Source organism: Somniosus microcephalus, chromosome 3 (genome assembly GCF_052327205.1).
Source record: "Somniosus microcephalus isolate GS21.2 chromosome 3, FLI_Smic_1.0, whole genome shotgun sequence".
NCBI lineage: Eukaryota > Metazoa > Chordata > Chondrichthyes > Squaliformes > Somniosidae > Somniosus > Somniosus microcephalus.
Genome location: NC_140989.1, coordinates 383,057,411 through 383,085,000, shown reverse-complemented (window position 1 = coordinate 383,085,000; position 27,590 = coordinate 383,057,411). Strand labels below are relative to the sequence as shown.

Here is a 27,590-nt window from a genome sequence, read left to right as displayed (position 1 = left end):
GCAAAGAGTTGGAATAAACGGGTCATTTTCCGAGTGGCAGGCAGTGACTAGTGGGGTACCGCAAGGATCGGTCCTAGGACCCCAGCTGTTCACAATATATATTAATGATCTGGACGAGGGAATTGGATGTAATATCTCCAAATTTGCAGACGACACAAAGCTGGGTGGGAGGGTAAGCTGTGAGGAGGATGTCATGAAACTCCAGTACGATTTGGACAGGTTGGGTGATTGGGCAGAAACATGGCAAATGCACTATAATGTGGATAAATGTGAGGTTATCCACTTTGGTGGCAAAAACAGGAAGGCAGATTATTATTTGAACGGCAATAGATTGGGAGAAGGGGAAGTGCAAAGAGACCTGGGTGTCCTTGTGCACCAGTCGCTGAAGGTAAGCATGCAGGTGCAGCAGGCGGTTAAGAAGGCAAATGGTATGTTGGCCTTCGTTGCGAGAGGGTTCAAGTACAAGAACAAGGATGTCTTGCTGCAGTTGTACAGGGCCTTGGTGAGTCCGCACCTTGAGTATTGTGTGCAGTTTTGGTCACCTTACCTGAGGAAGGACGTTCTTGCCATGGAGGGAGTGCAGCGAAGATTCACCAGGCTGATACCTGGGATGGCAGGAATGATGTACGAGGAGAGATTGTGCCGATTGGGCTCACTGGAGTTTAGAAGATTGAGAGGGGATCTCAGCGAAACCGATAAAATTCTGTCAGGTCTGGACAGACTAGATGCAGAAAGGATGTTTCTGATGGCCGCGGAGTCCAGAACCAGGGGTCATAGTCTAAGGATAAGGGGTAAGCCATTTAGGACTGAAATGAGGAGGAATTTCTTCACCCAGAGAGTGGTGAACCGGTGGAATTCTCTGCCACAGAGGGCAGTGGAGGCCAGTTCATTAAATATATTCAAGAAAGAGTTGGATATATTTCTTGAGGCTAAAGGGATCAAGGGATATGGGGAGAAGGCAGGGACAGGGTACTGAATTTGGATGATCAGCCATGATCTCATTGAATGGCGGAGCAGGCTCGATGGGCCGAATGGCCTACTCCTGCTCCTATCTTCTATATTACACACTGTCACTTTGGCTCTTCACTAACGTTAGAAACTTTTTTTTTGTTCACGCTATTCTAACAGCAGGAATTGGTTTCAAAGCAATGCCTGTGTTACAACATGCAGCACTAAGGCAGGAAGTCACTCACCAAATTTGGTGGAAATCGAATAAAGCTGTTAGAGTTACTGAGGTGACAAATGGAAGGTTTATGGATGGGTGGATGGATGGCTTCAGAGAGACAGAGAGAGAGAGAGACAGGCAGCAGCAACTGGTTCAATAGCACGGGAAGGAGGGATTACAGATGAAACAAAACCCAAAGCTATTTTGTGGTTTGATGAGCAGAGTCTCATGTATTGTACAAATGCAATTGTTTATACTGTAAAAGGCTAATTCTGTTAAAGGCTTGCCCTACAACCTGACCTTTTACTGAGGCGGGCAGGAATCGGATCAGTATCGGCCTACTTCGCAAGCACTCTCTGTTTGTATGGGGGGATTTGCAACATTTGAAAGTGAGAGCAAGAGAACAGGATCTGGGCAGCATCCTGTAAAAAGGCACCGGGGGATGTGCCAAGGCAACATTGCTACTGAAGAATGAGAGCAGCTTCAATCAGTCAAGCACTCAAGCTGGCTGCCGCTACCGAAAAGAGGCAAGCCTTCTGAGACACAGACGGAAAGCACCTTGAAATGGTGGATACCTGATCAGAGTCACATAAATTCACCAAAATGAATGGAGTGCCATCGATTCCACTTTACATGTTGGATGGCATAAAATACTCCAACAAACGGGAAAAGGATACAGCAGCAGGTTTGAAACCATTCACCCTCTCGTTCAGGCTTCCTAGGGGAACAGACTGTAATATTGCTGAAAAGTCATCGATCAACACCATTCCTAGACTAAGGTGTCTGATCAATGTGGAAACTGCGCTCGCAGTGCCACAATATGAATTTATTGTGATCACAGTCACTGAGGTCAATGATTACCGATACACACGGTTTCCTTCCTTCTCACAAAAATCAATAGCGAAACCCCAGTAACTATTACATTTCAGCAGACCCTTTAATATATTTCTTTGAGTTCTAATCTACTGTGGTGCATGTAGGTAGCGGCAAGCTGCAGTGAAGTATGACCCTCTAGCTAATTACTGGAGGCATTCATTAATGCAATCAATGTAAACTATTCTAGTGCAACTCAAGCTCTATCCATTAGAAACAATGTAATGCACACGTGTCACATCAGGCCTTTTCAAGAGCTCAGTGCCTTTTGTACTTCGAAGAGTGAGAATGCATCTTCTATCATCAGGCGTTACTCTGCATCTGTTTTATATATGAATGCTCAATAAACAACCACAGCAAAGCACGTAGGATGCAGCCCGATACCCTCAACAGGTCACAAGTCAAAGTCTCACATCAACAATTAAGCATGCAACACCATTGACATTTTGAACACACTGCCGAGAACAAAAAAAAACATTAAAATTAAATCAATGGCTTAATCCGCATTTTTGGAGTACTATTTAAAAAAAAAAATCAAACCAGTGGGAATGGAATAAATCTGTTTTTCCATGTATTCCAAAGGATTGCTACCTGGTTTAATCTTCACTTACCGTCAGCAGTAAGAACCACCTATATTTATATAAGCACCTTTAATGTAGTACAACGTCCCAAGGTGCTTCACCAGAGCGATTATCAAACAAAAAATTGACACTGAGCCACATTAGGAGATATTAGGACAAGAATTTGGTTGAAGAGGTAGGTTTTAAGGAGCGTCTTAAAGGAGGAGGCAGAGGTAGAGAGGTGGAGAGGTTTAGGGAGGGAATTCCATAGTTATATATACATATATATATAATATATATATACACATATAGAGAGTCTTAAGCTACTAGTTATACTAATTGTAAGATATTCATAGTTTGATAATCATATCTCTTCTTCTTAGGCAGTCCCTCGGAACCGAGGATGACTTGCTTCCACACTAAAAATGAGTTCTCAGGTGACTGATGAGTCCAATACAGGACGACCTACAGTCTCTGTCGCTGTTGGGGTTGCTCATGAGGGTCCTGACGTTCCAGGTCCCGAACTTCATTTTAAAAGGTGGAAGATGCCTGTGCGTGAATTCTTTTAACGTGGGGTGGCCGTTGCACACCAGCTACCACCCGGGCTTGACAGAGCAAGGTCTTGGTCCAATGGCAAGGGGATCCAAGACGATTGGAGACCAGGCTCTGCTACATCAGCCTAGCACACACACACACACACATACTCCAACAACCTATGACTGTGGATATCTGCATCGATGATGTCACACCTTTTGTCCCTAAATTCTACTGAAAACAAAATGGAATTAAATGGATCGTTATGGTACAATCTGATTTTGATGCATCATCACGTGTAGGTTTCTGCTTTCCCCTTCTTCAGAATTTATTTCTTATTTTTTTGCAAAATCAATGCTTTGTCGGGGCTTAAAAATGACAATAAAAAGGTGACAAGGTGTGGAATTGCTTGGCACTGCAGCCTTTGCTGCTGTTCTCACCTAAGCCTTTAAGATAACGCCTGGCGGAAACGGGGCGGTAGCAGCATGAAGACTGAAGCGGTGGACTTACTGGCCCGTTCCCGCTTGCCGCCATATTACTGAGGCCTTCTGCTGGGCAGCCCAGGCGGCCACCTTGTCCAGGAGAGTCTCGTTAGGACCCCAGTACAATTTAGAGGGCCGACCTAGGCCAACGTGGCAGAGCGTGCTCCGTGCAAGACCTGCTCAGCTGAACCGGGCGGTGAAGAAGAAAGGCCCCAAAATGGTAAGTGAAAACTTATTTTTTGTGGGGCCGGGAGGAGCACAAATACACCTCAGGGCTCCACATGAATAACGTGGGCCACTGCTAACCTGGGCTCTCATCCCTGCCCTCCACACAATCGCCCTCTCCCCACCCCCCTGTTGGCTGGATTGGTCGGCGAGCTGTGGGGGGGGTGCCTGTTTGGGGCACGCAGCTCCTCGGCGCCATGGTAACGAGGCCCGGCCCTTGTTACCATGGATCAGGCTTACTGGCCTACATGATGCTCAGGCTGGCCAGAGTTCAAACCTACCCTCATTATTCTTATTTTCTTTCAGCCATTCAGAATTTTTGCATTTTACAAATCATTTTTCTTATTTTCTCACTAAAAGAAAATACACAACCTAAGCAAAAGGCTGCAATTCTCCCTAAGGAGCGTGGAATAGTATTTCAAAAGGCTATTTTTGCAGTCAGCGTAAGTATTTTCCATTTTCCCAGTGCTTATTTCATAAAAACAAAGATTTTTGTCCTGTAGTTGTTTCATTGTTGGTTTAAACCAAAAACCACAATTCCTACTATTTCACATCATATAATCAGTAACAGAACTATGGAAATAAATTATAGTAGAAACCTTATACAGTGTATCCCTCCTACAGCAGTCCCTCCTATAGCAATGCTCTGATATATAGAAGATACTGAACATCGAACACTTGATGTATTTTTTATCCCCTCTGTAATGCTATAACTCATTCATGATATATAAACACAAATCATAACATTGGATGGTTATGAATGCCTCATTAACAGAGAAAATAAATACCCTTGCCATACAATGCGATAATATCGCTTCCTCTTGTGTCCGCTCCTGGAACAAACTCTCCTCCAAGTCAGCTACAACGGCACTTCAAGCTGCTAACTCTCTAGGCTTTGGCCCTCCATTCGTCACACTATTTCTGCAGCTGTTGATGTGCTCAATCACTCCCTCACCTCCACCTTTGATGGCCTTTTCCCCAGTAAAACCCTTTACTCGCTCTCACCCCGGTGGCTCTCCCTGGTATGGGCCCCATTTTCACTCCCTCAAGTGCAAGGGTGCAGAGTTGCCCATATCTGGGGCACGACTAGTTCAGTCATCCATCACCAGATCAGGATGGACCACATCAGGGTCTGACTCTCCTCTGTCCAAATGGCCCACTACACTAGCACCATCCTGGAGAGTAAAGATAACCCCAGGCTTATTTTCTACACTACCAACCATTCCCTTAAACCCCTCTCCCCTGCCCCCTCCACCTTTACCTCCAACAACATGTTCAAGGAGCTTGTGGACTTCTTCTGTCACAAAAAATTAAGAACCATCCATTCAGTTGCCTGTAGGTCTCTAGTTGCTCTTCTACCTCCATCATGCTCTTTTTGATCTCATTTTGTTTACAAGACCCACCTCCTGCTCCCTTCACACCACTCCCATTCCCATCTCCTTTTGCCTTGCACCATCATCCCTTTTGTCTCTTAATCTCTCCTGCCCTCCAGCCTATCACAGACTCTCCCTTTTGTTCTTTCCTTCCCTCCCCAGAACCAGGGGTCCCAGTCTAAGGATAAGGGGTAAGCCATTTAGGACAGAAATGAGGGGGAATTTCTTCACCCAGAGAGTGGTGAACCTGTGGAATTATCTACCACAGAAGGCAGTTGAGGCCAATTCATTAAATATATTCAAGAAGGAGTTGGATATATTTCTTAAGGCTAAAGGGATCAAGGGATATGGAGAGAAAGCAGGGACAAGGGTACTGAGTTTGGATGATCAGCCATGATCGCATTGAATGGCGGAGCAGGCTCGAGGGGCCGAATGGCCTACTCCTGCTCCTATCTTCTATGTTTCCCCCCTCTCCCTGCCCCTACACTTGCTTAAAAACCTGTTACGTCTCCAACTTTTTCCAGTTCTGACAAAGGGTCATCGAGAAACGTTAACTCTGTTTTTCTCTCTCTCTCTACAGATGCTGCCTGACCTGCTGAGTATTTCCAGCATTTTCTGTTTGCATTCAGCTGCCTCTGTTGCTTCCCCCCCTTGCCCACCAAGCCAAAACTCCCTTCCCCATGCCAGGCTTCCGCCTGCCCTCGCCCTGAGCGCGCTTAGTTCTCCAGTTGCTCTTCTACCGCTATCATGCTCTTTTTGATCTCGTTTTGTTTACAAGACCCACCTCCTGCTCCCTTCACACCACTCCCACTACACTGCTGAAATAACAACCAATGTCCTTTCCTGACCACCACGCTAGCTGGCATTGTATGGCAGTGTAGTGTTTATGTTAATAGCCTAATAACCCAGAGAACACGAGTTAAAAATCCCACCATGGGTGGGGCGGAGTGTACATATCGTGATGCACAAGGTATCACAATTGTATGGGACAGGCTGGGTGGACCAGAGGGTTTTTACCTGTTTGTCACTGTTCATATGGCAGTTTGAGAATTAAAAATTCTCCCTGCTGAAGAAGTACCGGGGCCTCAGCGCTAAATTAAAAAGCCAGACCCTCGAGGGTGGTAACCTTTGGATTAGCACCTGAGCCACGTGCTAATTAGCAGATAGATGAACAGATCAGGAAAGTAAGTGCGAGGCTGAAGGACTGGTGTGGGAAGGAGGGGTTCATGGGACACTGGCACCAGTACTGGGACAGAAAGGAGCTGTACCGCTGGGACCGGCTGCCCCTGAATTGGTCTGGGACCAAAATCCTAGTGGAAAGGATAAATCCTAGTGGAAAGGATAAATAAGAGTGTAGAGAGGGAGTGGCGGGAGGCGGCGGTGGAGGGGTCCAGATGGAAAAAATAATAAACTAGAGATAAAATAAAGAGGGGATAAGAGTAAAGGAACAAAAGGAGATAAAGACGATATAAATACGCTGGCAACAGTATAGGTTATAGAAAGTAATAATAAAATATCGGTTGAAAATAAAGCAGGAGTGATCACAAATAAAAAGATATTAAAATTGCCTGTATTGCAAAGTACATCAGCAACCAAGAGTGTGATAGGTCAAAAAGTGTGAGAAATACACCATCAGGGCATATGGACAGGGTGGGGACAAATAACAGTTATGCACATGAGTGGATGAGAAATAAAGCAAATGAGTTCACGGATCACAGAATCACAGAAACCCCACAGTGCAGATAGAGGCCATTTCGGCCCATCGAGCCTGCACCGACACATATACCACCCGATCCCCGTAACCCCTACACCAACACATATCCCACCCTATCCCTGTAACCCCACGTATTTAATCCCCCTAACATTAAGGGTCAATTTATCATAGCCAATCAACCTAACCCGCACATCTTTGGACTGTGGGAGGAAACCGGAGCACCCGGAGGAAACCCACGCAAACACGGGGAGAATGTGCAAACTCCACACAGACAGTCACCCGAGGCCGGATTCGAACCCGGGTCCCTGGCGCTGTGAGGCAACAGTGCTAACCACTATGCCACCGTGCTGACCGTGCTGCGAGTTAGAAGTACAAATTCGGTTTAAAGGATATGAGGTAGTAGCCATTACAGAGAGCTGGCTAGCCTACAAGGATTGGGAGCAATATTCCAGGCTATAGGATCATTAGAAACGACAGGGAAAATGGGTGGGGGCAGCTACAATGTTGATAAAAGGTATCATTACAGCAGGAGAAAGAAGAGATTCCAGTAAGGGTGATCAGGCAGTGGGAACACTATGGACTAAAATTTCGATAGCGGCAAAACCCTGCCGGTGACACCGTGGGCCGTGTTAACGGACGCCGAAAATGGTGGCGCTGGCAGAACCGGTAAATTGGCGCTGGTGGCTACTTAACATTAGCCCAGCGCTAAACGTACAGTGCAACACTGTTCTGGTGGCATTTGTCCTGGCAGGAGGCCCCAATGTAGCGTGGTTGTAGCGTCGTTGCAGCAAGAACAGCCTTCTGTTAAAGCGAGGCTGTCATTTCAGAAAGCAGTTCGGTCTCTTAAAGGGGAACTGCCTTCTAAAATGAAAAAAAAAGGTAAAAATCATGTAAAAATAGGCAGTTTTTAGTCCTTACAACTCAACGGCCTTTTGAAAAAAAATTTACATTAAAAACAATTCCCAAATGGGAGTCTTCCCTGCCGCAGGTAAAAAAAAAAGGGAAAAGTGCTTCAGCACTAACACAAATGGCTAAGCAGGCCAGGGGAGGGGCACCCAGGGTCTCGCACGCAGCACTCCAGCTTTGTGCAGTGATTCAACACTGCAAGACAGGTCCTCTACCCACAGGGGCCAGGAGGCCCTCCCGAAAGAAGGATGTGAACCCAGATCACCGAGCCCGCCAGCAGTGTTGTCCCCATGACCCGGCTCCAGTGCCCAAAGAAGCTCCATGACCTCAGACCACTGGTCAAGGTCAGTGAATGCACCTTCAGAAGCCGTCTCCGACCAACTTAGGATGCAGCGCTGACGTCGAAGTTCGCAGAGCATGACGTTACACACCGACTGATATCACGCTCTTTTCATTTACATCTCCAGGGCCAGCGCTGCTATCGGCAGCGCTAAGGCCCATACCAAAATAGCGGCTGCCGAGTCCCGCGCCAGAGAAGGGCGCTAGAGTGGCGGCCGCCATTTTTTGCCACAATTCCAGTGCTAACAGATGGTGCTATGGTAGGGAATTTCTAGGCCTATGGGTCGAACTAAGGAACAGTAAAGGATGCAAAACTCTGGGAGTTGTCTACAGGCCAGCAGGACAACAGGATGGAATAAATAAGGAGATCAGGGAAGCATGTAGCAGGAACAACGAGCTTATAATGGGAGGTTTTAATTTTCACATAAACTGGGAGAAGTAGAATAGATCAAGTAGTAAAGGCAATGAATTTCTAGGATGTACATGGACAGTTTTCTGGAAGAAGATGTCAAGGAAACAGGCCATACTAGATTTAGTTACAATCTAACTGTAAGGGAACATCTTGTGAATAGTGACCATAATATGATTGAATTTGATATTAGGTTTGAGAGGGAGAGTCACAAACCAAGATTTTAAATTTAAGTAAGGTAAATTTCAAAGGGATGAGAAATAAATTAACCACAGTAAACTGGGCTGAGCTGTTGATTGGTAAACCTAAAGAAAAACAGTGGGAAGCATTCAAAGAGATTTTTTGGTACAATACAAAACCAGTACATACCCCTAAAAGGCAAAGGCTGCACTTGTACAGTTAAGCAACCACAGTCAACAAATGAGGTAAGAGACAACATTAAGCAAAAAGAAAAGGCTTAAACAAATGAAAGGAAAGGAAAATAAATCCAACAAGCTGAGGGAGCTATAAAAACAACACCGATAAGGTAAAAAGAGGTGTAAAAAGGGAATATGAACAGAAACTTGCAAGAGATATGAAAGCTAACAGTAAAAGTTTTTATAAATTATATTAAGAGAAAGAGAGTGATAAAGGGGAATGTGGGCCCATTAAAGACAGATGTAGGTGATACTATAATGGATAATAAGAAAGTAGCAAACTTGTTACATGAATACTTTATACCTGTTTTCACAGTAGAGGAAGAGGTACAAAGGAACCGAAAAATAATTCAAGGGAAGGAACTTATTTGATTTAATATAAGTAGATATATGGTTATGGAGAAAGTAATGGGACTTAAGATAGCAAATCTCCAGGACCTAATGGTTTCCACCCCAGGGTATTCAAAGAATAGGTGAGTAAACTGCAGATGTGTTAGAATTTTACAAAGCTCTCTAGATTCAGGAATTGTGCCTCTGGATTGGAAAATTGCAAATGTCACTCCATTATTTAAGACAAGCATCACTTGCAATCTCTGTGTTGGCTGTGAGTATGTACATTCATTTAACCCTTCAAAAACCTGCAAGAGTTTGACGCCTGCGTCCAGAACCCTTATTTCTGGTACATAAACAGGGACTGCAGCCTCTGTCTATATTATTACTAAAACACATTCTGGCACTCCCAAAGAGTCTGTGATATTCAATAAGAAGCCTCACATCAGGATTACTTAGAACTGCACCAGCATTTTACACTGAAGTGAGTGGAAGCCTGTCCTGTACAATGATTACTTGAAGCTTGGCTTGTGTAGATCATTAAAGCGAAACAGTTACCTACATGGTTTCCGGTGGGGTGGGAAGTGTGTATATTGTGATGCACATGGAATTGCAGTTGTGTGGGACAATGGGTCCTTTCCTGTCTGTATGTTTGTCGCTGGATAAGGAGGAAATCTTGGTACTTGGCAGCAATTGGCACATACAAGGACATTGCCAAGAACTAGCTGATATGTGAATTGCTTTTACAGTAGATAGATATGAATGCATCTGTTTCAAAAGCCAATAACTGTCAGGAATTGTAAGCACTTACAGGTACTGCTTGTTTACACAAACTCATTTGTCTTCATCTGAAGTGCAATGCGGCAGGAATTATACAGCTGCAGTGGCAACTGCCAATCTGTCTTGGAGCAGCTAAAGAGTTAATCATCCTCTAAAATAAATAGTTCTGTTAAGAGTCTTTACTTTGGTTTGCCTTTAAATTCTTGATGCCAGCCAGCTTCATTTGATACACAGTAATGCCAGGCTGTTGTGTAAAAAGGAGAGGAAATGGAGCTGGGTTTAAAAACAAGCACACAGCAGAGTTTGAATGCTAACATTCAGGTAGGATGTCAAAGCTGGGTATCTCCATACAAAATCTTAATAATTAACAGCCACAATTTAACATGATCGCTTCTGACACACCCACACTGGTAATTATTGCTTTAAGGCCATTTGCTAATGAAATTAATGTATTCATTGCCCTAACAAATTAGTATAACTCGTACATAATGCCCTGCATTTGTGACCTCGCAGTAAGAGGTTCCCAAAATACCACCAGAATTAAATGGCAAGAGCATTAAACGGAGGCTGTATTCACTGGAGTGCTCTGTGCATCTAACCACAAAGGAGATTCTCTTTTAAAATGCAGAATACATCTGATGACAGTATAAGTGAAACCTAATTAATTAAAGCTCGGTTTTGGGGACTAATGATATTGTTTTGCAGCAAATACATTGTTAGTTATCCATCTGTGTTGACAATTAACGTAACTAATATTATGGAAATTGATTTTATGGAAAAAAGAACTTTGCCCTTTTAGTCAATTACAGCGCATGCATTATGGGTTGGCATTAATCTGGGATATGTTTGGTGTCCAATATGAAAAGCAAAGGATATAAACAGAATCTCACAAATTAAAATCTGTACCGAATTTGATTGTGCATGTACACAAAACAATATTTACACAGTATTCGCAAGGTTAATTAATATATTTTGTTTCCTTTCATCCTCTATGTAGCAATGCACTTAATGCAACAACAGTGTTATTTTGTTCTTTCAATGAAAATAGCTAAAAAAATATTCCTTTTTATTTCTCTATTTGCCCTCTCCTGAAGGCATGGATTCCTCGGTGGGCACCCCCCCACCCCCCTGGCACCTCACTCAAGTAGCTATTATTCATGTGTGACAGTAGATAGAGAATGTCGACAGGCTATTCCACCATGACTGGCAACACAACCGAGCCCAGTGCCACCCTCACTCAATGTCCACAGACATGCACTGCCAGCAAGAGTCACTGAATAGCAATCAGTGTAAGCAACTCGCGCAAAACCGGCAATAGCGAATCGGCATGACAAGAAAAATAGGGCGGGGTGTAAATCAGGCAGCAAATTCGCTATCGCCCACTTTGTGCTACTGCCCAAGTCCAATGTCTTCCCCTCTGGCTGCTTTTCTCCTTCCTAACCCAGAGGCACTGAAGTCACCTGTAGTGAGCAAAGGGCAAGTGTAGCGGTACCATGGGGACAACACCAACTCCAAGTTCCCTTCAAGTCACACACTTGGACATATATCGCCGCTGCTTCATCGTCACTGGGCCAGTTACCTGGAACTCCCTACCTAACCGCACTGTGGAGCACCATCATCCCCAGGAATGCCTAAGTCCAAGAAGGCCCACCACCAACTTCTCGGGCAATAAACACAGCCTGGCCAGCATCGCCCACATTCTGAGAACAAAACAGAGAGCTGCCCAGCTGAGATCAGTTTACTCAGCAGAGGTGAGAAGACCCTGAACCTGGGATTTTCCTGGTCTGTATGAGCCATTGAGCTAGCCCACATTTCATTCTTTCAAAAGAAATGGATACAAATGATGGTTAGGCACCTTAAATATCGCAGCTTCTTTCTGACTCTAATTCAATCACAATTGAGTTAAACGAAGGAATGTGGATTGTGTATTCCTGTGGCTTGAAATTCTGAGATTTATTTTTGCTGCAAAGGTGGTGTAACATAGAAACATAGAAGATAGGAGCAGGAGAAGGCCATTCGGCCCCTCGAGCCTGCTCCGCCATTCAATAAGATCATGGCTGATCATCCAAATTCAGTACCCTGTCCCTGCCTTCTCCCCATATCCCTTGATCCCTTTAGCCTTAAGAAATATATCTAACTCCTTCTTGAATATATTTAATGAATTGGCCTCAACTGTCTTCTGTGGTGGAGAATTCCACAGGTTCACCACTCTCTGGGTAAAGAATAATCTGCCTTCCTGTTTTTGTCACCAAAGTGGATAACCTTGCATTTATCCACATTATACTGCATCTGCCATACATCTGCCCAATCACCCAACCTGTCCAAATCATACTGGAGTTTCTCTGCATCCTCCTCACAGCACACACACCCACCCAGCTTTGTGTCGTCTGCAAACTTGGAGATATTACATCTAGCTCCCTTGCCTAGATCATTAATATATATTGTGAATAGCTGGGGTCCTAGCACTGATCCCTGCGGTACCCCACTAGTCACTGCCTGCCACTCGGAAAAAGATCCGTTTATTCCAACTCTTTGCTTCCTGTCTGCCAACCAGTTCTCTATCCAAGTCAGTACCTTACCCCCAATCCCATGTCCTTTAAGTTTGCACGCTAATCTCTTATGCGGGACCTTATCGAAAGCCTTCTGAAAGTCCAAATACAACACATCCACTGGTTCTCCTTTATCTATTCTACCAGTTACATCCTCAAAAAATTCCAGTAGATTAGTCAAGCACGATTTACCTTTTGTAAATCCATGTTGACTTTGTCCGATCCTGTCACTGTTTTCCAAGTGCTCTGCTATTACATCTTTTATAATGGACTCTAGCATTTTCCCCACTACCGATGTCAGGCTTACCGGTCTATAATTCCCTGTTTTCTCTCTACCACCTTTTTTAAATAGTGGGGTTATATTAGCTACCCTCCAATCCATGGGAACTGTGCCAGAGTCGATAGAATTTTGGAAGATGACCAGCAATGCATCTACTATTTCTCGGGCCACTTCCTTAAGTACCCTAGGATGTAGATTATCAGGCCCTGGGGATTTATCGGCCTTCAATCCCATCAATTTCCCTAACACCATTTCCCTACAAATACTGATTTCTTTCAGTTCCTCCCTCTCATTAGACCCCATGTTCCCCGACATCTCTGGGAGGTTATTTGTGTCCACCTTTGTGAAGGCAGAAGCAAAGTATGTATTTAATTGGTCTGCCATTTCTTTGTTCCCCATTATAAATTCCCCTGATTCTGACTGCAAGGGACCTACGCTTGACTTCACCAATCTTTTTCTCTTCACATATCTATAGAAGCTTTTACAGTCAGTTTTTATGTTTCCCGCAAGCTTACTCTCATACTTTAATTTCCCCCTCTTAATTAATCCTTTTGTCCTCCTTTGCTGAATCCTAAACTGCTCCCAATCCTCAGGTTTGCTGCTTTTTCTGGCCAATTTATATGTCCTCTCCTTGGATCTTATGCTATCCCTAATTTCCCTTGTTAGCCACGGTTGAGCCACCTTTTTTGTTTTATTTTTATGCCAGACAGGGATGAACAAATTCTGTAGTTCATCCATGCGATCTTTAAATGTTTGCCATTGCCTATCCACCGTCAACCCTTTAAGTAACGTTCCCCAATCCATCCTAGCCAACTCGCGCCTCATACCATCATAGTTTCCTTTATTTAAATTCAGGACCCTACTCTCTGAGTCAACTACTTCACTCTCCATCTTAATGAAGAATTCTATCATATTATGCTTGCTCCTCCCCAAGGGGCCTCGCACATCAAGATTGCTAATCAATCCTTTCTCATTACATAATATCCAGTCTAAGATGGCCTGATCTCTAGTTGGTTCCTCAACATATTGGTCCAGGAAACCATGCCCGTATACACTCTAGGAATTCCTCCTCCACAGTATTGTTACTAATTTGGTTAGCCCAATCTATATGTAGATTAAAGTCACCCATGATAACTGCTGTGCCCTTATTGCACGCATCTCTAATTTCCCATTTAATGCCATCCCCAACCTCAGCATTACTGTAGTTCTTGTATAGGGGACTGGAATTTAGGGTGTAAATCAGATATGCCAGAGTCACACCTGTTCTAAAATACACACTACATTCTGGAGAATTGGCTGTTGGCTGAAGATGTGCCTGTCCCTCAAAGTGGTGCAATTTGGAAATGACAGGATAACGAGGGCAAAAGCTGCTGTCCCACAAGTTCTGCCATTTACACCAGTATCATACCTGACTTAATTAAAGCTTGTCGTAAAGAGGGATAAGTTACTGGCGTGACTGGTCAAACCAGGGAGTGGTTGAGTTCACAGCCTTTGAATGACCGCAGACTTGGTCTGAAACATCACTTTTGACTGAAGCTCTTAACAAAGATCTGTTCTTGGCTGTGCAACTAAGAAAGGATTCTGCAAGCTGCCTTTCAGCAGTTGTAGGCAGGAAAATCATTTTCATCGCACTCTTCTGTCACAGAACCCTTAACATGGGGTTCAATATGGACATTCCCATCTATGTCCTTGTAAAGGAGGCAGGACAGGAGAAGAAGGGAAAGGAAACTAGAGAGGCAAGCAGGCTAAGACTACACCAACAGGAGGTACCCTTCCACTAGAGCCTACAGACCACAATGCTCCCTCGATGGTGTCTCGGGTCTGAGATAGAGATTCAGTAAGAAGGTATAGAAGGAACTCGGTGTCCTGTAGTAAAGTGACCCCCAAACATCCCCTCAAACACAAAAGACAATCAACAGGCATTCTTCAAACTACATATCACAAAGTGATTATACTGTGCACATATATTTACAGTGATTGCTTCTTTTAACCAACTTTGGTACCTCTCTGTGCTGTTCTTAAACCTATCCTGATACTGCGCCAAGGTGATACCCAAGGTACCAAGACGCCAGTGGTACTTGGCTGTGCTGTGGTATAATTCATCTCTTGGGACCAAATTGGTCCTCGCCTCAGGGGTTTTGAACCATGGAAGGACGCGTCACCAGGCCGGTGCATGGGCAGACTGACACCTACATGAGCAGGCATCTGAGGGAGTCGCCCAGAAAGGTCACATGAGTTGGCACCAGGCGAGAGGGTGGCACCGGGAAGGCAGACTCGAGTCACGCCCGCTGATCAGCAGGACGACAGAACTGATGCAGACCCGGAGATGTCTCTTCAAAGCCCTGAGGTGCATCAGAGGCATTGCAGGCTATACTTGCACAGCCTGCAGACCTCGGCCTATGTAAATTGGCCAACCTTGCCATTCACGGCAGGGCCAACACAGTTGCCCAGGAGGTGGGCAGAAGTCTCGCTCTGCCTCAGTTCTGATGCCGCCGTTGGAATTTCATACCCCAGGTGTGTTCAAAATAATGGAACTCCAGGCAGGTCTCCTGTTCGGAAAGTAATTCTCTCTGCGTGAACTTTTTGGTTATTGCCTTTTTCCAATAACAAGTAAAAAAAAAGAGATGTGTTTCTGGAGAACAATCTATGTTGGGGAGAGTTCAGCTAAAAAGCTAAGTGAAATGTCTAAATCTTATTGCAAATTGTATTTTCACAGGTTTCATATAGTCTCAGAACATCAGGCACTTATTTTTACAAGGTGTGAGAGTTTGTTTTCCAATAATGTGTCTCTTGGGAAGAAAACTGATAAAGAATACCACTGCATTCCAGCTCGCCTGGATCAGACTATTGTACATGGCATTCATTACAGCACTGTTGCTGTGTCTGCTGGGGATCCGAACTGTGCCAAATCCTGAACCCAAAGAGGCCATTGCATCCACACAGAAATGGACAAACCACTTTTCCGTATGTCATCAACCAAGCATATTTATGAAGAAATGGTTTTGAGACACCTTTTAAATTTTTTTTTCCAATCTTTGCCCTTCATCTCTTAAAGATGCTGGCTCACACTGGGGTATGGTTCCAAGGCATGAGAAGGAGAATCTAATAGTGTGTGTCTGTTCAGCTCTTCCCCGCTCCCCTGCCCCCCATCCCATCTATTTTCCCCTCTCCTTTCTTGACAGTGGTTGCTCATGCAATGGTTTGGAGACATCTTTTTTATTTTTTCCAATCTTTGCCCTTCATCTCTTAAAGATGTTGGCTCACACTGGGTGAGCGAGAGCGGCTGGAGAGCGTCAAACCTCGGGAGATTTCAAAGGTGAGCGAGTGCGGCTGGAGAGCGCCAAACCTCGGGAGATTTCAAAGGTGAGCAAGAGCGGCTGGAGAGCGCCAAACCTCAGGAGATTTCAAAGGTGAGCGAGTGCGGCTGGTGAGCGCGAAACCTCGGGAGATTTCAAAGGTGAGCGAGAGCGGCTGGAGAGCGCCAAACCTCGGGAGATTTCAAAGGTGAGTGAGAGCGGCTGGAGAGCTGGGGCTACAACGGACCGGTGAGTGTAAAGAAGTAAAAAGTAATCGAAGTGTGACATCACTAGAAAGCAGGTAAGTGATTGGTTGGTGAGTAGTTCTCTCTTTCTCGCTTTTTTCCAAACTTAGTTTTTGTGGTTTATAGTTTCTAAGGTCTCTGTTGTGTAGCGGGGAGTGCTAGTAAACAAGGGCCCTTGAGTATATCATTTAATTGTAGTGTAATTGGTGGTATTGATTTGATTTAATTTAATTTGAATGAATTAAAGGGTAAGTCATGGCAGCACAGCTCGGCCCTGTGGCATGCTCCTCCTGCACTATGTGGGAGATCAGGGACATAGAAACATAGAAGATAGGAAACATAGAAGATAGGAGCAGGAGTAGGCCATTCGGCCCTTCGAGCCTGCTCTGCCATTCAATGAGATCATGGCTGATCATCCAAATTCAGTACCCTGTCCCTGCCTTCTCCCCATATCCCTTGATCCCTTTAGCCTCAAGAAATATATCCAACTCTTTCTTGAATATATTTAATGAACTGGCCTCCACCGCCCTCTGTGGCAGAGAATTCCACAGGTTCACCACTCTCTGGGTGAAGAAATTCCTCCTCCTTTCAGTCCTAAATGGCTTACCCCTTATCCTTAGACTATGACCCCTGGTTCTGGACTCCCCGGCCATCAGAAACATCCTTTCTGCATCTAGTCTGTCCAGACCTGACAGAATTTTATAGGTTTTGATGAGATCCCCTCTCAATCTTCTAAACTCCAGTGAGTATAAACTTCCTGTGTCCCTGATGACCATGTGTTTGGGAAGTGTATCCAGCTGCAGCTACTGGCAGGCCGCATTGCGGCACTGGAGCCGTGAATGGAGCATTCACGATGCTGAGGACGTCGTGGATAGCACATTTAGGGAGTTGGTCACACCACAGGTAAAGGCTGCACAGGCAGGAAGGGAATGGGTGACCGCCAGGCAGAATAGTAGGCGCAGGCAGGTAGTGCAGGGGTCCCTTGTGGCAATCTCCCTCTCAAACAGATATACTGCTTTGGATATTGTTGAGGGAGATGGCTTATCGGGGGTAAGCAGCAGTAGCAAACTTCCTGGCACCATGGGTGGTTCTGCTGCACAGGACGGGAGGAAAAAGAGTGGGAGAGCTATAGTGATAGGGGATTCTATTGTAAGGGGAATAGATAGGCGTTTCTGCGGCCACAAATGAGACTCCAGGATGGTATGCTGCCTCCCTGGTGCAAGGGTCAAGGATGTCTCAGAGCGGCTGCAGGGCATTCTGGAGGGGAAGGGTGAACAGCCAGCTGTCGTGGTGCATATAGGTACCAACGATATAGGTAAAAAATGGGATGAGGTCCTAAAAGCTGAATATAGGGAGTTAGGAGGTAAATTAAAAAATAGGACCTCAAAGGTAGTAATCTCAGGATTGCTACCAGTGCTACATGCTAGTCAGAGTAGAAATAAAAGGATATTTCAGATGAATACATGGCTAGAGGAATGGTGCAAGGGGGAGGGATTCAAATTCCTGGGACATTGGAACCGGTTCTGGGGGAGTTGGGACCAGTACAAATTGGACAGTTTGCACCTGGGCAGGACTGGGACCGATGTCCTGGGGGAGTGTTTGCTGGTGCTGTTGGGGAGGGTTTAAACTAAAATGGCAGGGGTTTGGGAACCTGTGCAGGGAAACAGAGGAAAGGGAAACAAGGATAGAAGCAAAAGACAGGAAGGAGAAAAGCAAAAGTGGAAGGCAGAGAAATCAAGGGTGTAAATCAAACAAGGCCACAGTAAATAATAATTCTAAAAGGACTAAGAGTGTTAAAAAAGTAAGCCTGAAGGCTTTGTCTCTTAATGCGAGGAGCATTCGTAATAAGGTGGATGAATTAGCTGTGCAAATAGATGTAAGCGGATCTGATATAATTGGGATTACGGAGACATGGCTCCAGGGTGACGAAGGCTGGGAATTCAACATCCAGGGGTATTCAATATTCAGGAAGGACAGGCAATAATGTGGATAAATGCGAGGTTATCCACTTTGGTGGCAAAAACAGGATGGCAGATTATTATCTGAACGGCAATAGATTGAGAGAAGGGGAAGTGCAACGAATCCTGGGTGTCCTTGTGCACCAGTCGCTGAAGGTAAGCATGCAGGTGCAGCAGGCGGTTAAGAAGGCAAATGGTATGTTGGCCTTCATAGCGAGAGGATTCGAGTACAGGAACAAGGATGTCTTGCTGCAGTTGTACAAGGCCTTGGTGAGACCACACCTTGAGTATTGTGTGCAGTTTTGGTCACCTTATCTGAGGAGGGATGTTCTTGCCATGGAGGGAGTGCAGTGAAAATTCACCAGACTGATACCTGGGATGGCAGGAATGACGTATGAGGAGAGATTGGGTCGATTGGGCTTGTACTCGCTGGAGTTTAGAAGAATGAGAGGGGATCTCATTGAAACTTATAAAATTCTAACAGGACTAGACAGACTAGATGCAGGAAGGATGTTCCCGATGGCAGGGGAGTCCAGAACCAGGGGTCACTGTCTAAGGACAAGGGGTAAGCCATTTAGGACAGAGATGAGGAGGAATTTCTTCACCCAGAGAGTGGTGAACCTGTGGAATTCTCTACCACAGAAGGCAGTTGAGGCCAATTCATTAAATATATTCAAGAAGGAGTTAGATATATTTCTTAAGGCTAAAGGGATCAAGGGATATGGGGAGAAAGCAGGGACAGGGTACTGAGTTTGGATGATCAGCCATGATCTTATTAAATGGCAGAGCAGGCTCGAGGGGCCGAATGGCCTACTCCTGCTCCTATCTTCTATGTTTCTATGCTGCAGCCCTCCTATACCTCAGCCAAGTGTCGAATCTTCAGATGACAGCCTGGACATGGCGCATTGGCAGGCAAATTCAACCATGAGGGTCACAACAAACCCCAGGATTGGGATCTAGCCTAGTAACACACTCCCAGTTAACTGTATGGCTCATCCAGTAATGGGGGCCTCTAAAACTATGATGCAGCTTTGTAACAAACATTAGCTAGCTGTTATTTTGAGTGGTATCTTGACTTGAACCAAGTCCCGTTCACCCATCGCCCCTGTGCTCGCTGACCTTGGATGTGTCCGTCAACACCTCGATTTTAAGATTCTCATCCTTGTTTTCAAATCTCTCCATGGCATCGTCTCTCCCTATCTCTGTAACCCCCTCCAACCCTCCGAGATCTCTGCATTCCTCCAATTCTTGCCTCTTGTGCATCCCCGATTTTCATCACTCCACCACTGGTAGCCGTGCCTTCAGCTGCCTAGGCCCTAAGCTCTGGAATTCCCTCCCTAAACATCTCTGCATCTCCATCTCCTCCTTTAAGTCGCTCCTTGAAACCTACCTCTTTGGCCAAGCTTTTGGTCACCTGACCTAATATCTCCTTATGTGGCTTGGTGTCAAATGTTGTCTGTTAACGCTCCTGTGAAGCTCCTCGGGATCTTTTACTACATTACAGGTGCTATATAAAGGCAAGTTGTTGTTGTTGGATACCCACTCTTCTATTTTGCCATTGAAGATTTGCGTCACGTATTTTTATCTTCAACTACCTGGGTTGAGTAGTATTTTGGCACAGCTTTGTATCTCACTACTGCTCTGGGGTTTTGCCACTTTAGGTTACCATCCTTCACTGTTATCAGATCATAAGACATAAAAACACATGCAATCTGGAGCAAGGAAAGTCCATTTGGCCTATCAAACAAGCCATTCAGAGCCCACGGGGGTAATTTTGACTTTTCACAAAACCGGCATTAGCAAATCGGCAGCCTGTTTTACAACTCTACCAAATTTCATTCCTAAAAGTCAAAATTACCACTCCCCGCCGCCCATGTATGATTATTCTATCATGAACTATCTTTCCCATCCACCTGGTGATTCCTACTTTAAGGAATACTACTTTATTTTCCTTACCTCCCCTGAAACAAAAATCAAGAAGCAATTTAATCTTCAGTCCCCCTTTTCAATGGATATCATTTTGCTGTATGATTCTATGGCCTAGAAATTCAGTGGGCCTTGCGCCCACTTAGCGCCTAAAGAGGTCTTTTGCGCCGGCGGGGTGGTAGCGCGGAAATTGAGTGCAGCGGTATTGGCGGCGGTAGCCATTAGCGCCGCGCCGGGACCGATGACGTCATCGGTGTGCGCGGTGGCCCGTAGCGCCCCGAAACCGCGCCGATCCCCATATTTATTTGCGCCCGCCTCCTCCGAAGCGGGCGCAAACAGCGAACAGAAAATGGGGCCGTCCTGCTGCCACAGTGGGGCGCTTTAAAGCTGAAGGTGCGGCTGGCCGCTTTTTCGGCGGCCGCCTGCCCGCACCTCCTTCCCCGGCCTCCTCCACCCCCCCCCCCGCGGCATTGCCGGCTGGTTTCCGTGGAGCCTGGCACTTCTCCGTTGTGCCGGGCTCTTTTGCCGGCAATCGCGATCGGGGCTCCGGCCGTTGCAGGCACCTCCCCTTTAAGAGAAGGAGGAGGCCTGCAGTACCGCAGCCTGCCGCACCGCATCGGGTGGTGCTGCGGCAACTAGCGCACCGATATTCAGTTGCAGCACCCCAAACGGAGGCGGGCACACCCTGGTATAGCGCCCGCTTCCGAATTGGGGCGCAGAAGACGAATATACGGCGTGCGCTAATGCCTCCCCGCCCAGCACTAACTTTTGGGCGCGAGCGAGCTGCCCGCGCCCAAGTGAATTTCTAGGCCTATATATCATTCGTTTCTTGTCATTCATGTTTGTGAACAAGCATTGGGATGACAGCCATTAACTCTGAACGTCATTCATCAGCAAGAGAGCGTTAGACTCTTTTTTTAGGATATACTTTCAGCAATTCATGTTCAGAACAAATGTTTATTATGATGGACAATTTGAAGATTTGTGGATACTTGTAATAAACCGTTAATGTTTTACAAGTTGATTGTAAAGTCACTTGTGTTTCGAGTTACTTGTCCTAGTTTTACAATAGCTGATGGAAGTCCAATGGATTCCTACCGTGATTGCTTTTAGATTGACAGCGTCCAAAGTAACTGAATATGAAGTGACAACTAACTGGGGTTCACTCCAATGAGAGATAGTTCTCCTCAGAGAAACATTCGAGATGCAGTACAGTAATAAAAGAAACATCAAATTAATAAGTCACTTTTCACACTGCATTACTGTAACTTGATAGGGATTAGACTGCCAATATAGGGACAGCTGAGAACATTGTTCTACTGCCCCACACCCAATTTCCCCCCTCCTTTCCTAACAGTGGTTATTCAAGCTGGAGATTGGTTCCATTGGCACCCACAAGCCTCTGTACTTCCTCCAAGTGGCCATCTCTGTTTTGATTCGATTCGTTACCTGACTTTGGTGGGGGGGGGCGGCGGGGTGGGGGGGCGCGGTGGAGGTCATCATAGCTGTGCCTGATTATGTTCTTATCTAATGTATTTCTAGCAAGGATCATTAGATGCTGATCAGGATGGGTAATCATAGTTAATTTTCCCGCTCCCCCACCTTCAAATATTGGCCCAGAAATTCAGGTCCCAACGCGTGAGTACACACGGGGTACTCACGTGTAGGCCCAACCAAGTGCCGGTTTCGTGCATGCACTGCACATGCGTGGGAAACCGGCACTTCCGTTCCCCTGAAAGAAGGGGTTGACAGGTGGAACGCGTGCACGGGAGAGGCTGCGCCTGCGCATCGAACTTACGTTTTTTTTGCAGGTTTCTCCGGGAGGGTAAGTCTCCAGCAGTTACACTTTTAAAAAGCAGGCGCAAGGCCTGCTTTTAACAAGGTAAGTGGTGAATTAATTAAAATTAAAACATTTTTCCCACAGGTTTATTATTTTTAAATACTTTAAAGAAAGGTAAGTTTATTTTTAGCCCCGTTAGAAAAAGTAATTAATTTTTTCAACAATTTAAATTATTGTTTAAAATAGTTATTTCATGTAATTTATAGATATTTTAAAAATGTGATTTTTAAAAAATTTATTTGAAGTTTCAGTGATGTTTTGGGGCTTATAGTATTTATAGGTTTGACAGCTCTTCCTGTCAAACTTATGAATGAAGCATTCCCTGCTACCATTGGCTCTCCATGGCCCATGTGATCCCAGGGGACGCATAAAACTAACTGCACCCCTGGGATACACAAGCACTGCGCGCCGGCAGTTGGAGGAGGCCCAAGATCGGAATCCCATGCGGGCCCACAGCTCAACGGCCGGCGCGCTAGGTAAGAGCAGGTCGGGGGCTTGCACCCACGGGAAGCCCCCATCCCGAATTTCTGGGCCAATATAAGGGGCAATTGTAATGCTCCCAGCACCATCGCTGCTGATGAAATCACTAATTCAGCACAGGAGAAAAACGAACAAACCTGGGACCCGCCTGAGCAGTATGGCTCATATTCACATCATGTAGTGTATTACCCCATTGAACCGTTATGGCAGCAGAATAAAGGTTCGATAAAGTGAATATATGTAGAACATTTTGTGCAAACAGAGTGACACTAGATAAGAACTGACAATCAGAAGTGATTATATTCGATAAAATGAATAATGATTGATTGAAAAGAACTGGAACAAGGAAGGAGATAGCAATAAATGGAGTCCACATTACAGATATTGGAGCCTGCCAGCAAATACTTAAAATAGCATGCACTGTGTGAAACCAAACAGAATAAAAACACATCCAATCACTTCTGTAACCAAATATTAGATTGAAAATAACCTTGAATGTTCGATGTCATTACCATCATTATCAATATTTTATTAATTTATATATAGCTCCTGTACTTACAAAAGGTAACTTGTTGCGGTACAACAATTGAGTCAACTTAATGAATAATATAACATTGCGTTATGTTCATAGACCAATTTAAAACCAGCTGCCTTTCTATATTTATGCTACAAGCTGGAATGAAACTAATAGGTTAAACTGTTCATCAAGGCATTTGCAAGTTCACGTGTTCGGGCCCCATCCTTAGATCACAAAAAAAGTGCTGCATTTTAAAGGCAATTAAAATTTCAACATTATATTGAATGAAATTTTAGAGACTCTATCACTCATTATACTGACTACAGATAATGAGGAATATTGATGTTTCGCTACAGCTAAATAGTACGTATCTCATATTGTTGAAAAGGAATCACGCCAGCACTTAGATGCATTCATATGTAGATATGGCACAGTAAAGCTCACACTGGAGTGCACATTATTTAAATGTTAGACACAATGTCAATTTTAATGCAATGGCAGACAGCACTCACATCTCACAAATGCTGATATGACTCAAAAGCCCATTACATCACTTTAATTGCAAGTGGTCCCCTAGGATAATGAGATTTGGACACTTTTTAGTACTGGTTCTTAAGTATCATTGGCAATATTTATTTTTTTATAGCTTTTAATACAATTATTTGTTCTTGCCTAAAAAAAAATATTTTATAGGAAAAATACATGTAGCTGTATTTAATTCCCCCGCCCCCTCCTCCTCAACCCCCGCCCCCACCCCACCCCCGACATGCCCGGCAACCAGAGCCTTACCTCAGCTGTGCATACTTTACAACTGGGCCTGTCTTCATTCCCGGAGCCCTGTGGAAAAAAAAACCTGAGTTAGATCTATTCATGGGAAAATGGAAAAGGAAATCTGTGTGCGGTTGTGATAATATTAAACAACATTGTGATTATTGGAACAACCGTCGAAAGATCTGATTTAACCCTCGGGAATAGCAGTGGAACTTCTGCACCAGAACTTGAATTCTGACAAGTTTATGTTTCTTTTAAATTTGAACGAGGCAGCCCGAATTTAGACATGTTATGTGGTTTTCTATGTTTTCTTTTAATTCTATCAACATACTTAACATCAGAGAAAATTACTGTTGTACCCCTGACATTAGTCCCCCTGGCTAAGGCAGTGAACATGATAGGCGGATTCCAGCTTCAATCTCCACTTTAAAAAAAATTTGTTTATGGGATATGGGCGTTGCTGGCAAGGCCATCATTTATTGCCCATCCCTAATTGCCCTTAAGGTGGTGGTGAGCCGCCTTCTTGAACCGCTGCAGTCCGTGTGGTGAAGGTACTCCCACAGTTCCAGGATTTTGACCCAGCGACGATGAAGGAACAGCGATATACTTCCAAGTCAGGATGGTGTGTGACTTGGAGGGGAACTTGGAGGTGGTGGTGTTCCCATGCACTTGCTGCCCTTGTCCTTCTAGGTGGAAGAGGTCGCCAGTTTGGGAGATGCTGTCGAAGAAGCCTTGGCGAGTTGCTGCAGTGCATCTTGTGGATGGTACACACTGCAGCCACGGTGCACTGGTGGTTGAGGGAGTGAATGTTTTAGGTGGTGGATGGGGTGCCAATCAAACGGGCTGCTTTGTCCTGGATGGTGCCGAGCTTCTTGAGTGTTATTGGAGCTGCACTCATCCAGGCAAGTGGAGAGTATTCCATCACACTCCTGACTTGTGCCACTTACATAGGAACAGGTGCCGGCCATTCAGCCCCTCAAGCCTGCTTCACCACTCAATCATGGTTCATTTGTACCTCAACCTCACTTACCCGCCTTTGATCCCTATCCCTTGATAGCCTTACCTAACAAAACTCTATTGATCTCAGTCTTGAATGCTCCAACGGACCCCCAGCATCCACAGCTTTTTGGGGGAAGGAGTTCCACATTGCCACTAGCCTTTGTGTGAAAAAAGTGTTTCCTGATTTTGCTCTTGAATGGCCTGGCTGTAATGTTAGGGTTGTGCCCCCTTGTTTGGGATTCCTACACCAGAGGAAGTAGCTTCTCTGTAACCACCCTATCGAATCCTTTTGTCATATTTGTCACTTAGATAGCTGATCTCCCAATGGGCCTCAGTGCCAAAAATTAGGGAGGGGGGGGGAAAAAAAAATCGCCGAGGGTTCCTTCTCATGAGGGCAGCCTAGTTGGAAGTGCACGTGTGTGAGTATCAAGTAATGTCAGGATTGAGCTTGGCTGTGATGCAGCAGAAGGTTGAATAGCCTGCTGGTGATAACTGACCAGGTTGACATGTGAAGGATGGCCACTTGGCTGAGGCACTGCACGGTGGCTGACGCCCACGAAAAGGCACTGCTGCAGATAACATAAAAACGGACCTGGGCTTTTGAAAGCTGCAGAGGACACGGAGCAATCGAAGGGTTAAAGTGCAAAGCTCCACAGCTATGGCACTTTTCAAACAACAGTCACATCCAAGAGATTCTGTTTATTTTGAACACTATTATACTGATATCAGTTATGGAGCTCATGTTGTTTTATATTAAACTAATTTGAAATACTGCATCTGGACTGTCCCCTGGTGCCAGTTCCAAACCATTTAACATTTTTTATTGGAGCACTCTATAAAATCATGGTTACAAACCATTATGAATTTGCATGCATGACCCACTTTGAAGACCGTCATCAAAGACAAATGACCCAAGTTATGGATAAAGTCAAGAGCTGATTAATTTACAATGAAAATCTAACAGACTCGAGTGTTCTCAACTGTCTATTCAAACCATTGCTTAAAAGTGCTCGCGTGAAGTCAATTTCTCCAAATGCTCCAATGCTGGGAAAAAAAATTAGGTAAAAATGAAAGCTTTCTCCGCACCGAAGTAAAATGAAGCGTCTGTCTGTGAGGCTGGCTTGTGATGTGAAGCATTCAGAAGTACTGATTTAAGTCCCTGGTTTGCAGCAAAAAGATTGTAAACTGTCTTTGCACAGCACACCCAGAGTGCTGAGGATTGGCGTTCAATTGGATTAAATCAACTAGAATGGTGTCAGCAAGGGCTCTGCAAGATGAGTAATGAGGATGCTGTGATGTAATTTCCTGGGTCAGCCAACCTTCTATAAGGTAATAATAACCTGGGCTTTCCAGCAACAGTAAACCTACTTCATTAGGTTGGTATCTTTCTTGGCAATTTAGACGCAGCCAAAGCGGTTTAAGAGTAGTAGTCAAGTGAAAGGAACCTTACTGAGATGCCTGCCTCAATGAGGCATTTGTTCCTTTTAGTGTTATTACAAGTAGGAGGGTATGGGGTGGGTAAACTCCCATTTGTCGCACCGCCCAACTGGGTAAATTCAATCAGTGGCAGAGTTGGGGCAGGGAACCCCACACAACTGATGCTCTAAGTACATTCGCCCGCCGATATTGCTTCGTAGGAAGTGTGCAATCCACATGGCCATTTCTAGATCAGATCCGAAAGTCACATTGGTGCGAATTCTTTTTGTTTATTTTGGCAGGAACTCAGTGCATTGTCCACATTTCTGTGGTGATTGGCCCGGAGCCAAGTCTCTGCACAGAGCCAACAAGAACAAAAAGCAAGCACCAAACTTTATTTTTAGAAGATGTGTCCTAACTAGCAAATGGACTCACATCATAGATGACTGTACATTCATCAGTTACCTTTTAGGTAAGTTTATAGAAAATGGTCACCTCAAAGCTGAAGACATGCCCAAACAAGTAGCAATGTATTTGCACCTCAAACTACCCGAGGATATAACATGAGAGACTTCCAACCAGCTGTTTTAATAGCTGACTGTATTCACATGCAGGCATTGTAAACATGGTCAACGAGAAAAGCACACCTTTTAAGACCCCTTATTTGGTTCTCTGTACATACCCTTTAAAAAACTTTGTCTAATCTAATTGTTTCATTCCAATGATTATTTGTTTGTCCCGAGTAAATTAACATCACAATAATGGTAGATCAATTATTTTCTTTTCGTCTAGAGAAAGCTGCCCGTATCCTAACTCGCACCATGTCCCGTTCACCCATCTCCCCCTTGTGCTCGCTGACCTATAATGGCTCCCAGTCTGGCAACGCCTCGATTTTAAAATTCTCATCTTTATTTTCAAATCCCTCCATGGCCTCGCCCCGTCCCATCTCTGTAACCTCCTCCAGGCCTAAAACCCTCCACGATCTCTGCGCTCCTCCAATTCTGGTCTTATGGGCATCCCAGATTTTCTTTGCTTTAGCCGTGCCTTCAGCTGCCTAGACCCTAAGCTCTGGAATTCCCTCGCTAAACCTCTCTCTCTCCTCCTTTAAGACCCTCTTTAAAACCTACCTCTTTGAGCAAGCTTTTGGTCATCAGTCCTAATATCTCCTTATGAGGCTCGGTGTCAATTTTTGACGATAATGCTCCTG

At 44.9% G+C, this 27,590-nt stretch overlaps 1 protein-coding gene across 1 annotated transcript in view; it reads right to left on the bottom strand.

Annotated features, from left to right (window-relative positions):
- The window catches only part of LOC147122471 (uncharacterized), a 300,233-nt gene that overhangs the window by 200,288 nt on the left and 72,355 nt on the right, over positions 1-27,590 (bottom strand). Inside the window, exon 3 of the mRNA XM_085983628.1 lies at positions 23,987-24,034. Coding sequence (XP_085839754.1) covers positions 23,987-24,034 — 48 coding nt within the window. The remainder of the gene's footprint in view (positions 1-23,986; positions 24,035-27,590) is intronic.